Source organism: Mycteria americana, chromosome 6 (genome assembly GCF_035582795.1).
Source record: "Mycteria americana isolate JAX WOST 10 ecotype Jacksonville Zoo and Gardens chromosome 6, USCA_MyAme_1.0, whole genome shotgun sequence".
In the NCBI taxonomy this organism is placed as follows: Eukaryota; Metazoa; Chordata; class Aves; order Ciconiiformes; family Ciconiidae; genus Mycteria; species Mycteria americana.
This window is the reverse complement of record NC_134370.1, coordinates 21,111,543-21,123,716: the sequence shown is the minus strand read 5'-3', so window position 1 is coordinate 21,123,716 and position 12,174 is coordinate 21,111,543. Positions and strand designations below refer to the sequence as shown.

At 35.9% G+C, this 12,174-nt stretch overlaps 1 protein-coding gene across 8 annotated transcripts in view; it reads right to left on the bottom strand.

Moving 5' to 3' along the window:
- Nucleotides 1–12,174, bottom strand: part of ERCC6 (ERCC excision repair 6, chromatin remodeling factor) — a 49,623-nt gene that overhangs the window by 7,481 nt on the left and 29,968 nt on the right. For 5 of the 8 annotated variants that reach the window (XM_075504904.1, XM_075504905.1, XM_075504903.1 and 2 more), the window contains 7 exons: nt 7,829–7,999; nt 7,186–7,362; nt 5,736–5,852; nt 4,207–4,302; nt 2,258–2,476; nt 1,397–1,507; nt 833–952 (listed from right to left, as the gene is read on the bottom strand). In XM_075504904.1, coding sequence (XP_075361019.1) covers nt 833–952; nt 1,397–1,507; nt 2,258–2,476; nt 4,207–4,302; nt 5,736–5,852; nt 7,186–7,362; nt 7,829–7,999 — 1,011 coding nt within the window. The remainder of the gene's footprint in view (nt 1–832; nt 953–1,396; nt 1,508–2,257; nt 2,477–4,206; nt 4,303–5,735; nt 5,853–7,185; nt 7,363–7,828; nt 8,000–12,174) is intronic. The other 3 variants (XM_075504906.1, XM_075504907.1, XM_075504908.1) reach the window with 3 other exon arrangements.

Below are 12,174 nucleotides of genomic sequence, written 5' to 3'. Positions count from 1 at the left end.
ATCTATGCAAAAAATCTCAAAAAATGAATTATCTTAAAATTAGAACTTGTATCTAGGTTATGTACTTTATGTAGACTTATTCCAAAAGGGATCTATTTCACAAGAGAGCTTTAATATACACATTTCCTTTGAACTTTTCTTCTTTTTCTTAGCTGAAAGCTTTCCTACAATCTTCTTGAACCAACCACCAAAACAGACCACTGTAGGTCAGACTACACACTTGCAGATCTCAGAGCTATGTAGGATTTCCATCAAAAATAGTTTTTTCCTCTGAAACATGTAAGCCCCATATACTGTTAAGGGATATGATAAACCAGAGTCTCATCATACCATCAAATAAAGAACATAATCTTTAAGGTATTGGCTTAACAGCAGCTTCTAAGGGCATAGCTACATTTTATTTAGGGACAAAGCCAATTTAAGCAACACTTGTTCTCCTTTTCCTACCCTGCATTGCCACCATCAACAGTCACGCCTGTTCAAGAGCTTGCACAGCTGTACTCTCCCTTCAGAAACATCTAGTTTGTTTATTTATTAAAAAAAACCCAGGCCATTTCAACTGTTTGTTTGGCTACACTGTAAACAGACTATATGAATCGACAATATTGAAGAGTGGTAAGGCATAAAGGGGATGTGGTGGGAACCACTGAAATTGGCTTTGCCACAAGAGTAATCATAATGTGGAAGTGCACCCTAAGCGACCATTGCTGGGAACAGCAACTTAGGGAGGAGCAACATAGTGCTTTAACAATACTTGAGGAGATAAATGTCATTCCATCTTCAGTTTTATTTCAACTTCGCTAGTAAATGGAATGTAATGAACCAAACTCACCTGTGTGTCAGTACTGGGATTCCAGTCAGGATCATAAATAATAACCCGGTCAGCACCAGTCAAGTTAACTCCAATGCCACCAACACGAGTTGTTAGAAGAAAAATAAATATGGATTTGTCCTATAACACAAGAGAGAATTTACTAAAGCAAGAATTACCAAAGTACAAGATAATTTTTTTTTTATTTCCTGGGTTCTTTTATTACCAGCATTATTTCCAAAGATGCAAAGGAAGCCAAGAAAAGGAATAAATTTCCTTGTTTGCCTAATATCTCTTTTGACAAATAAAAGTAGTTTGATCTAAATTTCATTCACTGTTGTCCGATAAAATTTCTTTTCCCCCCTTTTCAACTGTGTTTTTTTTCTTAGTAGAAAGCCCAACTTAAGTGTGAAAAAAGTGATGACTTTTTTCCCCCTCTCACAAAGAAAGTGGTTTCATTTGACTGAACTCCCCAGTTTTGTGTCTCAAATCTGAAGTAGTATATTTAAAAACAGACCAAAAAGGAATGCAAGAACTCAACCATACTCACTAATAGGCATTAGTGTGTGGGATGCAACATCTTACCTCATTATATCTTGTTATAAGGGGCTGTCTGGAAGCTATTGTCGTGGTGCCATCCATCCTGAGGTAGGAATAGTTTCTGTCTCTTACAAAGACTTCAAGTATTTGCAGCATCTGTTGTGATGGAAAAAAATTAAATGAAATCCAGACGTGAAGACTGAGCAACTGTCTGATCAAGTCATAAGAATTCCTGGTACTAACTGCAGTGCCAATCAAACAAAAACTTGTGAATCTTAAAATTCATTAACTTATGTAACTGGGGCGGGGGGTGGGGGGAAGTAGTTATTTCACTGTTGAATGCATGAGTGGAATGTTTGTGCTTGGTTTGGGAAGTCCAGAGACATGGTCTCAAGACAGTTAACCAGGTAAATGATGCAGCATTCCAAGGGAATCCACGGAAGCAAAATTGTGAATACATATGGAAAACAAATGAAGGACACTGTCTGGGCTACTGGTCCAAAGCACACAATTCTGAGGATCAGATGTGCACATGCACTAAACAGAGCAAGCAACGTGACTACCAATTCTATCCTGAAACTACACAGTAGGGACAGTAAATACATTACCACTGCTTCAGCCTAGTATTCTATGGGTACAACTGATACAAGCTTTGACACAGTATATTTAATTTGGGCAACGCTGCCACCACACTGTGTCATTCCAGTAAAGCTTACTGAGCTTGGGAACCGGTCTCCAATTATTCCAAAGACATTAGTCATTTTAGTATTTTTTTCAATAAGATGTTAGATCTTCTGAGAAGGACACTACAAAAGGTGGTTCTAATTACAAGTCTTGTTGGGACACACACATGCACTTTTTTAGTTTTAGTAATAACTAAAACTAAAAACAATTAGCTCATCTTACCTGTCTTGACTGAGTAAAAAACAACACTCTGTGACCTTGCTTGTGCCATATTTTCAGCAAGGATTCTACCACTATCATTTTTCCAGAACGTTTCCAATATCCAAACTGATCTGCTTCCTCTACTTCAGCATCTGGTACACCCTTCAAAATCCCGGGACCACCAGAGAAGAGGTCAGGGTGGTTGCAAATCTTTCTCAAAGCTACTAGTCCTGAGAAAATCTGAAGAATACAGGAGAAAAATATTTTTATTTTCTTGACAAATACTTATATCTATATGGGTTGCAGTTGAGAAAAGTAAACAGCAATGGATTAATCCAGTCATCATCAAGAAGTTTGTTTTTAATAGTGGTTTTCTCTTTAGAGAAGCCAATGGACACTAATACTCATTTCATGGAAAGTTTTAGGAAAAATCAGTACGAGAGAAGGTCAGTGAAATTTTATGGTCTTGTGAGCCTCTCCTGGTGACAACGTTAAGAGAATTCTGCAACAATTTCCACATTAGCAAAAGCAGTCCCTAGCTTGAGCTTTCCTACTCAAAAGGAAAAATTCCACCATGTTCAAATTATTGTGTTCTTCCTTCCAACCCCAGCCATGTTAGCAGGTAACTTAAGACAGACCTTGAGGACAGCAAGTATACCCACCAGAATGCATGGTAAGAAAGAACAGATAAGTAAACATATTTGAACAAACATATGAAGCTGAAAGTTACCACTTTTGATGCCATGTTAGAAGGGTTCTGTTCAGTTATTCATTCAATAATATTACAAATGTTATTTATTCTTCTGATATAATGGGCACTCATAAAAATGAACTAGCTTGAAACAGCAAATCCCTCACTCTTCTATCACTACAAGTTGGATGAGCCTGCTCATAATTTATGGTTTGTTTGTTCAATGGGGTTTTTGTTTTTCAGCTGGGATTCACTGCTGTCATCACAAAACATCTAATAAAAGCATTGACATTTACTGTTCAAAATTTTCAGAACTCTAGCAAATATGATAGCCCATTCTGTAACATCTTAGAGAAATTTCTGCAGATAGTCTTGTACAAGCTCCTTAAAATAATTTTCATTGGGATAACTAAAATGGCTAGGCACTTTGTATGGCACTGCACTATACATGGCTGTACTGACCATACAACTAACTGGAGCCACTGGGAGTGAGAGGAGAAGGGATTTTACAGATCACAAGACATGGAAACATGTGGTAAATTACATACTATAACCAAGATGTATTACTTCTCCTCTTACAAACAGTAGATCTGTATCCTGCAACTAAAATGGGAGTGAAGAATGTCCATTGCATGCATATAAAAGCCAAATGGACCAGATGTGTGCAATGTAGGACTCACAGGGAATAGCAGACTTTTTACGCAGGCAACAGCAGGCATTTGAAACTGTATTTCAATTACTGCTGTCATCCTGGCCACAGCAATTTCAACATCCTTATGTTGTAAGGATGGAGACAAAAAGATGTTGAAGCGACTAGTAAGACAATAACAAGGATGCTTGCTATTTGCTCTGCTCTATGTTAGGACTCTGTGAAATCATCAACAGTTGCATCACACAGTTATCATACCTGAACTGTACTCAGGACAAATTACTCTTTTCCTTTGCTTCACTTTTGCAATTGGTTAAAAGCATGCATACAGTTACCTACAGCAGGTCATCCCACAAGCCATAATTTGTCCCCAAGATCACAAACATATTGCGAAGCCCATTCCATTCCTACTTTTATCTGGTCATGCCACTACATATGGATCACTAACTACATATTCCATGGAACATTTCTGAGGAAAAAAAAAAAAAAAAGCAGACATCCACAAAAGCAGAACTGAGATCAGTGTGTTTGCTTCCCTTTCTGCTCAGAATCCAGCTAGAAGAATGCAAAGGTCAGTCCATGACTTTATCCATCAAACTCTACCTGTCATTAACCTTAATTAATGCCAACCTGCATTTCTCCATTGAGAATCTGGTAAACTTCTTTAGAGCTGATGAAATTTTGATAGACTTGACGTTGCTCGTCTGTCAAACTGCAAAAGAGGACCTACCAAAACAAACAAACAAACTGCTCAAGCCCAACCTGTAAACTCCAAATAGAGTGAATTTTAAAGTTTTACAATGTGCTACAATGAAGCTTCACAGATGTCTGACATGCTGAAATACTAAATTAAAAGATACTGTATAGAAATCACTAGAAATAAAAAAAACTTAGAATTTTTAGAGAATGAACGTAATCCTTAAGATGGGTTTCATGCGTTTTTCTGTGCTCTTTCCCAGTTGTTATTTTTTCCCCTCAAATTGCTTTAGTTTTGGAAGTGCTGCCATTTTCCAGTTTTAACGAGGTAACTGTGCAATGTTAGCATTCTCTCAAAGCTCTGTTTATAGAAAACACTTTCCATTGTGTGTCTTATGTCCCTTACAACATGCAAATTCTTAGTACCTCATGGGAAGGTTAGCACACATAATCTGTTCTGTCATCAGCCTTTGAGTGTGAGCATATAATGATTTTTCAGATGGTCTGATGGGCAAAATGGAACAAAATCACTTCCTCACATCCTGCCAGGCACCCAACATTATGCCATAAGTCAAACTTATGTAGTGCCTTGTGATTGACAAGGACAAAAATAAAATTTGTTTAATCCATTTATGATTGCATTCTTTAGAGTAAGTAGCCCAGACTCTTTAAAGTATATAGAACTTCAAAATTTGATTAAAAAAAGATCACTAGATTGCACAGCAGAAACTGAGTACAGCCTACTCATTTATTGTTTACATTTCAGCACTGTCTTACAAAGACTAGCATGTCTACTTCTCTTTTAGAGGGAGGAGACAGCAAGGAAAAGAGTGAGGAGAGGACAAGAAAGCCTGAAGCACTGAAACCTGAGTGGCAGAAGAATCTAATAATTACTACAAGTGAGTATTTGTAGGAATTTCAGTTGTTTAAAAAATCCTTTCAACCTCCTCTACTTTGAATCAAAATGTTTCCTAAAAGATATCCCACCTCTTTGTAGAGCAAACAAGTTTTAGATCAAAAGGCTAATATTTTGGAAGTTTCTTAGAATGTACAGACCCAGTTAGCTTGCAATATGGACAACTGCCATCAAGTATTTCTCTACTATTTGCTGCCTAAATTAACCTTTTTACAGAAGGAAATAATGTTAAAATGTCCAAGAGATGCACCATAGGAAGCACCCCACAGACAACTCATTTGTTTGCACCTGTGACCAGGACAGTATTAAGCAGACCTGACTACACTTCATATATAATTTGTTTTTTAGATGAGAGTGTACTTGAGACCCTGCAAGACGACAACTGTTTAATACTTAGAACACAGACGAAAAGAAGATGCAACTTGAAATTATCTTTAGTTAAAACAGGATTTAATGTACTATTAGCACAAATTATTTCCAAATGTTCATGAAAGATGGGATTTTGGGGAGGGAGAGGACTCAGATCTAATAGTAAAGATAAGCAAACCTGTTCATTTTTATCTGGAAGCGAGAGGCTCATTTTTACATCAGCCTTCATTCTTCGCAGCAAGTAGGGGTTTATGGTGTCCCGTAACACACAGGCACATTTGTATGCAGTTTTTACCTGAAAAAGGAAGTAAAAGCAGAAGTCATATTGGGCCTTGATATTAATTTTAGCAACAAGCAAAATTCCATAATTAGTAATAGGAAAATCCTAATAAAATGAGATGATTTATGATTTACGTGGATCTACAGTTACATACTCAACACAACATGAACTGCAATAAAATTCATGTTAGCAACAATAACATTGAATAAGTAAGTCTTCCTCAGATACCACTAATTTATCTTTCCTAATTTAGTAGACTTTAAAATAGACCAGAAATGAGATTTTTTTTTTTTTTGAGAAACCAATCCAAGAATTGAGCATAAACTTGCACAGAACCAAAATCCTCATGAAAAACTGCTAATACATATACTGAAGATCAAAAAAGAAGCCTGCAGCAATGGTGGTTACTAGACAGTAAGTGAAGATTAGTGCCCGCTTGAGACTATTAAAAAAATCGGTACAAGAAAATCCCCATGATCACAGAAACTAAAGGTCACTCTGGCCTTAAATGGAGCATATGGTTCTATAATGGGTAATGGATGTGTGAGATGGGTATTAACTGTACATAATGGCTAAAAATACCTTCATTTCTCTTAAAGCAAAACAAAGAATATAATAAATTATTGATATGTAAAAAACAAATTGGCTGTCCAATTTAGTAAATTACTAAGCTTTAGACAAGGGAAGTACTTAAACTCGAAAAGAAAATAAAACTTTAGAAATGTATGTGTGCAAAACATTACGAAGAGTATTGAAAAGGATACAAGCTTATTAGCATTTGTATGAAACTTAGTCTGCAGATTATGCAGACAATTTATCTATCAGCTAATTTGAAAAATGTTTAAGAAGTCATAAATTCTGAGAACCACAACTACAAAGATTAATAGACATACTTATTCAAAATAATATTCCAAATAATTTTTGTTTTCAAAATTAAATAGTTTATCTACTTTTAGCCTTCTAATTCCTACATTAGCTTTTGAAAATGAAAACAGTTTTCAGTTTGGATTTAAGGATTCCTCTATTGCATAATTTGCCGAAGCTTGATATCAAACAGGAAAGTTCTATTTAAAGACATCAAAATATGAGATCAGTCACCTCCTACCCCAATTTGCTCATCTTTATATCAAAGAATACTTCTAATGATTTAAACTTTAGGGCTTTTGACAAGAAAACCTTGTGTATAAGCTATACCCCTGTATAAATGAAATGGTATCATTTAGTTGAATATTTCTTTTCACACACGCAGCAGTAAAACACACATGCAGCTGTCTTTTGGGTTAGTGTCTAGAACATACAGCATGAAGTACGTTTCCTTCAAGCACAGTGATATTTTTGATGCATTTACCTGGACTGGAGAGGCATTGGAATATCCTCCCATGGTTATTGGAACAGAAAATTGCTCCATGAACACAGGTAGTGTTCCCAATTTCCCTGGGAATACAAAGTCAAAGAGGGACCAGAGCTCCTTTAGGTTATTCTGCATAGGGGAGCCAGACAGGATGATTCGATGGGGTGTGCGGAACTATTAATAAAAAACACAAAACCAAAAGAAAGTTATTTTCATGGTTCGTGGTGTAACCTGCCTCCTGCCTCAGAGGATATTCAATTTCATCATCAATGAATTCTCCATTTAAAACATGTGGCCTCATATTCCTGAAATAAACAGCCTTCTGCAATATATTGCCCATAAACTGTTAGCAGAAAATGAACACCAGCAATCTGACATTTATCCCTAATGGTAAATTACTACACAATTTAAAATTTCTGATTTTTTTTCTCTACCATACTTCTGCAAATTTACTGATGTAAACTCATTAAAAATGTTAAGTAAATTAAGTAGTCAAATACAGACCATTGTGATTTATGCTTTTATTCTTTATTAATGGTCAAATGTGTATTTTTATGATAAAGTAATACAGGCTATTAGATTTTGGAAGAACCTCCCCTCAGAGCACTTAAAATCTTTCATTTATTTTTTTATAAAGTACCTGCTTGCATGCAAGTGTGACTGCAGCATTTGGATTTCGGATTTTGTGACCCTCATCCAGAATCACATAATGCCAGTCATAGCTGTGGATGTTATCCTGCATCAGTCGAATGTATGAATAAGACGTAATTAAAATTCCATGGCATGAAGCAATTTCATGAATTAGTTTCACCTAAAAGCAAAAGGTGTACGTTGTCAGTAAGAGCGAGACAGAAAACTCAGAGCTACTGAACTACAGGTTTGCTGTCCAAGGTATGTACAAAAAGTTTTGAAAAAGTAGATATATAATGTACGCTGCAAAGAAAATAAGTATAGGCAAGATTTTGATTATATGATTCCTGGCTCATCTGTAAAAGAATGAAGCACTTAAATACTGTGTTATAACGTCAGAATTTGACCTGAAGCCTGGTCAGAAGGAAACAGTGGGGTTTTTTTTATTTTTTTTAAAGGCAATGTCTGAAAAAATAAACATTAAATTTGATTAAAGTAACCAGTTCCTTCAAGTTCTCTTATATTCACCTCACAAACCCAGCTTTGTGTACTGTATGCAAGATTTAGAATGTTAGAGGAAAATTAAACAGGTGAAAAACTGAAAAACAATGACAAAAATCTATTTGGTTAATCCTAAATTCTGTCCAACCTCTCATTAATAGGATTAATATATTTGTTATTAATCTTCAAATTTTGTGCTTCTCTTGTAAGCTAGGTCCTTTCCCCAATATTTTACTAGGCTTTATAGCTGTAAATTATGCAGGGCTGGGACAGTCTATATCACCTTCCACAGCATTCATGACTTATCTTTCTTGCATTTATCCTCCACATATAAATCTAGACTTAAACAGAAGATGATGGGCTGGGGGGCAATTCTGGATGAAACAAACATACCCAATGCAAAAGGAAAAAAAGTAGAACAACCACAGAATTTGCTGAAGGAAAGACAAAACCCTTATTACTAGAAGTGCCTTTAAGAAAAAAAAAAAACCAACCAACAAAACAAACCCAACAAAAACAAAAGGGAAAAATCCATCTCAAAGACTCAGATGATGTTAAAAGTCCATGATCTTTTATTGTAAAATTTCTTGCTCAGACATACTGCAAGATTCAAAAAGCTCTTCTGTGTTTAACTGTTCAAGAACTTCTACTTTCTAATTATCATCTCCTGATAAAACCATGACACATTATTTAATATTGACATGATGATTCTCAAGAGAATATGTAATCTTTAGAACAATTTGTATTACCGACAGAGTAGGATTTCTAGGCAGGTGTGGACATCCAAAGCTTAATTCTACCTGGTACATTGCCCATAGTCTGCAGCCATGTCCTAGAGTCTCAGCAATGGCCTATCACAGAATATTGTAGACATCTCTACCCAAACACTTAAGACAAATCATCTCAGGCGATTTCAAATTAAGAGCTTGTAAAATATGTAACCTCTCCTAGTTTTTGCAATTAATAGGGTATGTCTGCAATTAGCCTGACTTACAGAATGCTACACTGTTGTCATTAAAAGATGTTTTGTGAAAGTGCTGCTGTTATTATGGAGGCTCAAGAGACCAATCCCTCCTAGAGGGCAAACAGTGGACTAGTAGAAAACAACAGCCATAAATCACGTTGTCAGGTAGCAGAGAGAACAGAAGTGAAACACAGGCACATGAAGGCCATTCACTGTAAACACACCACAGCAGAATCCTACTCAGGATTTACTGAACCTGTAATTAATTAAAGTTTCCTTCAAGCTAAATTTTTAATAAACGAGGATTTGTGCTGACAACGAAGAAGTACAACACCACAATTTTATCAACTCACACTACAACACTTACTCTTATTTTACTGCATTAGGTACTTTCTCAGAGGTTGCCTTCGCTTTAGTTGCAGCTCTTGGAACAATTTTAAATATTTTAAAAAATGATAACAGATTTAATATTGGATACACACTGTTTTGAGGCTGTCGCATTTCAGAATTTATGCTATTTTATCATGTATTCTTTAATTCACAATTCCTGTTTGGTTAGATTCAGGCATATTTAAATCCTGAACCCTGGCCTTTAAAAGATGCTAATCAATAGAGCAATATGCAAGTAGATCGAGTAATTCTGATCTTGTAGTTCTGGTCGGGACAGTATTTCAGGCCTTTACAATTCAGGGATAGTATTTTCTCCTAACTTAGGGTGATAAGTTGATTGTGTTGCCTTGTCTTCACTGAGACACGTGCAATGTACAAAGACGGGAAGATTTTTGGCAAGCACTATTTCTTAAGGCTAAAACATTTATGATTTATTCTAAGGACACACCTCTAAGCAAATGTTTTTTTCCTGCTGGTACCTTGCTGTAGCTACAAGTTTGTTTCTGAAGCTACAAAAACAGGACAATTTTTTTGATTGATGCTTACAGAAATAAGGTTTATCTTTTTTAGCATAACGTAGTCTTTTAATAATCTTTAAGAGGACCTGAACACTTCTATATTATTATGTATTAAAAATGGTGATTTTCTTAAACAGAAACGTGTATGTTAAGACTGAACTTAAAGAACTAGACTAGTGATAACTATGAAATTCTCTAAACGTTCAGATACCTTTAAGGCAAGTGTGAACTTACAGAGATAATATCTAGTCACTTACACAACCATATATCACTTGTGAATCAAAAATGCATTCTTCAGCAGGCTTATCACTATCTCATAACCAACCATTAAGCCCAGAGATCCATAAATTCGACCTATGAAACCTCTTCATTATTTCCCTGCCCCCAACAAAACAATCTAAATGGCACCATGAAGAAGCTTCAAAAGAACACATCACAAATGTTTAATAATGTAAAAGTTGCAATAAAAAAAGAGCTAAAGCACTTACTACATATTTAACAAGAACGCTACTTCTTGTGGCATGATACTAAGTTTATTGGAGTTTGGTCCTTAACTCAGAAATAGAGCCTTTGGCTAAAATAGAGGTTCCATATGCAGTCATGCCAATAACTGTAACCTCTGCAGTTTATTTTCTTTACATGTAGATTGCATACTCTACTGTGAGGATAGAAGGACTAAAATCTTCAGTGTGCAAAGTCATCTTCAAATAGATGGTTCCACAGGTTTAAGCATCACGAACTGACAATTGCTTTCGAGGGCTGCATTATGTGTGCAGCATTTGACCAGAGTAAGGCATTATGGCTTTACAAATGGTATGTGATTACCACCAGAAAGAATTGTTAAGCTCAGTGATACCTGTTCTAAAGATCAAGAAAAAGTTCAGCCTTGATCTTAACAAATACGGCCTCCTTCCATATGCGATATGTTAAACCAAGATAACAAAGTTCACGTTGCCTCTTACATTCTGTGATTTACAAATGCTCATGTGCCATCAAGTTTTTGAAACAGGCCAAGCTCTTTGTACAGAAAGCTTTTCTTCCTACACTTACAGAGCTTTCTTCCCCTTATTTTCTGTGCTATACCATAAATAAAACAGTATTTATGATAAACTACATTAGCTTTACTTCTTTATTTTCTCTTATCCTTACAGGTCTCAGAGCACTTGATATTTATGAGTCACTTTAAGCTACATCAGATTTGAGTGTAAACCACAGTAGGAGGTTAATAGCATAAGACAACACCACAGGACATATTTAGCCACAAACGCTGTACCTTGTTCAAACTGAAAGCTGACTTCACAGGGGAGACTACTACTTAAATCTGGTTCTTCCTACCGCTTCCAACTTAAGCACATTTATCATCATAGAACCACCAAATGATCTTCTGTGATCACAAATAATAATAAAAAAGCAAGTTTTAGATTTCATCCAAATGCCTTAAACTAGCTCTAAAGTCTTGGAAACCTATCCAACTTTCTATTGTGTCTTCCTTCCACCATCTAAAATACCAATCTGCCTTCCCTTGTGGATAGCTGAAGGCCTTTAAACTATTAGTCGTATTTCAAGGGGTGAAACTGGAACTTTACACTTCTCTCTCTTACTGCCAAAAATTGTCTACCATTGTTACTTTAGCAAAGGAATGAAGTAGTCTCTCTTTTGAAGCATCACATATGCTAACAACCTACACAAATACTATCGCAGCACAGATATCGAAGCAGGATGTCTCAATGACTCATCTGAAACAGGCTGACCAGATTTGCAGCCAATCTGGTCAGCTCACAATTCAGGCTGTTATTTCATACTATTATTGTGGAAAATCCTGAAGTTGCTTGCAAAGAAAACCAAAGTGGACTGGGAAAAGAGGATATGCCAAGGCAATGATCGGTGAGCCTTTCACTTACCACACTGCTCAGAAGTCCTTTTGTAACACTAAAGAAGCATCACTAACTGAAAAGATGTGCAAGGTATTGCCTAGTATCAATT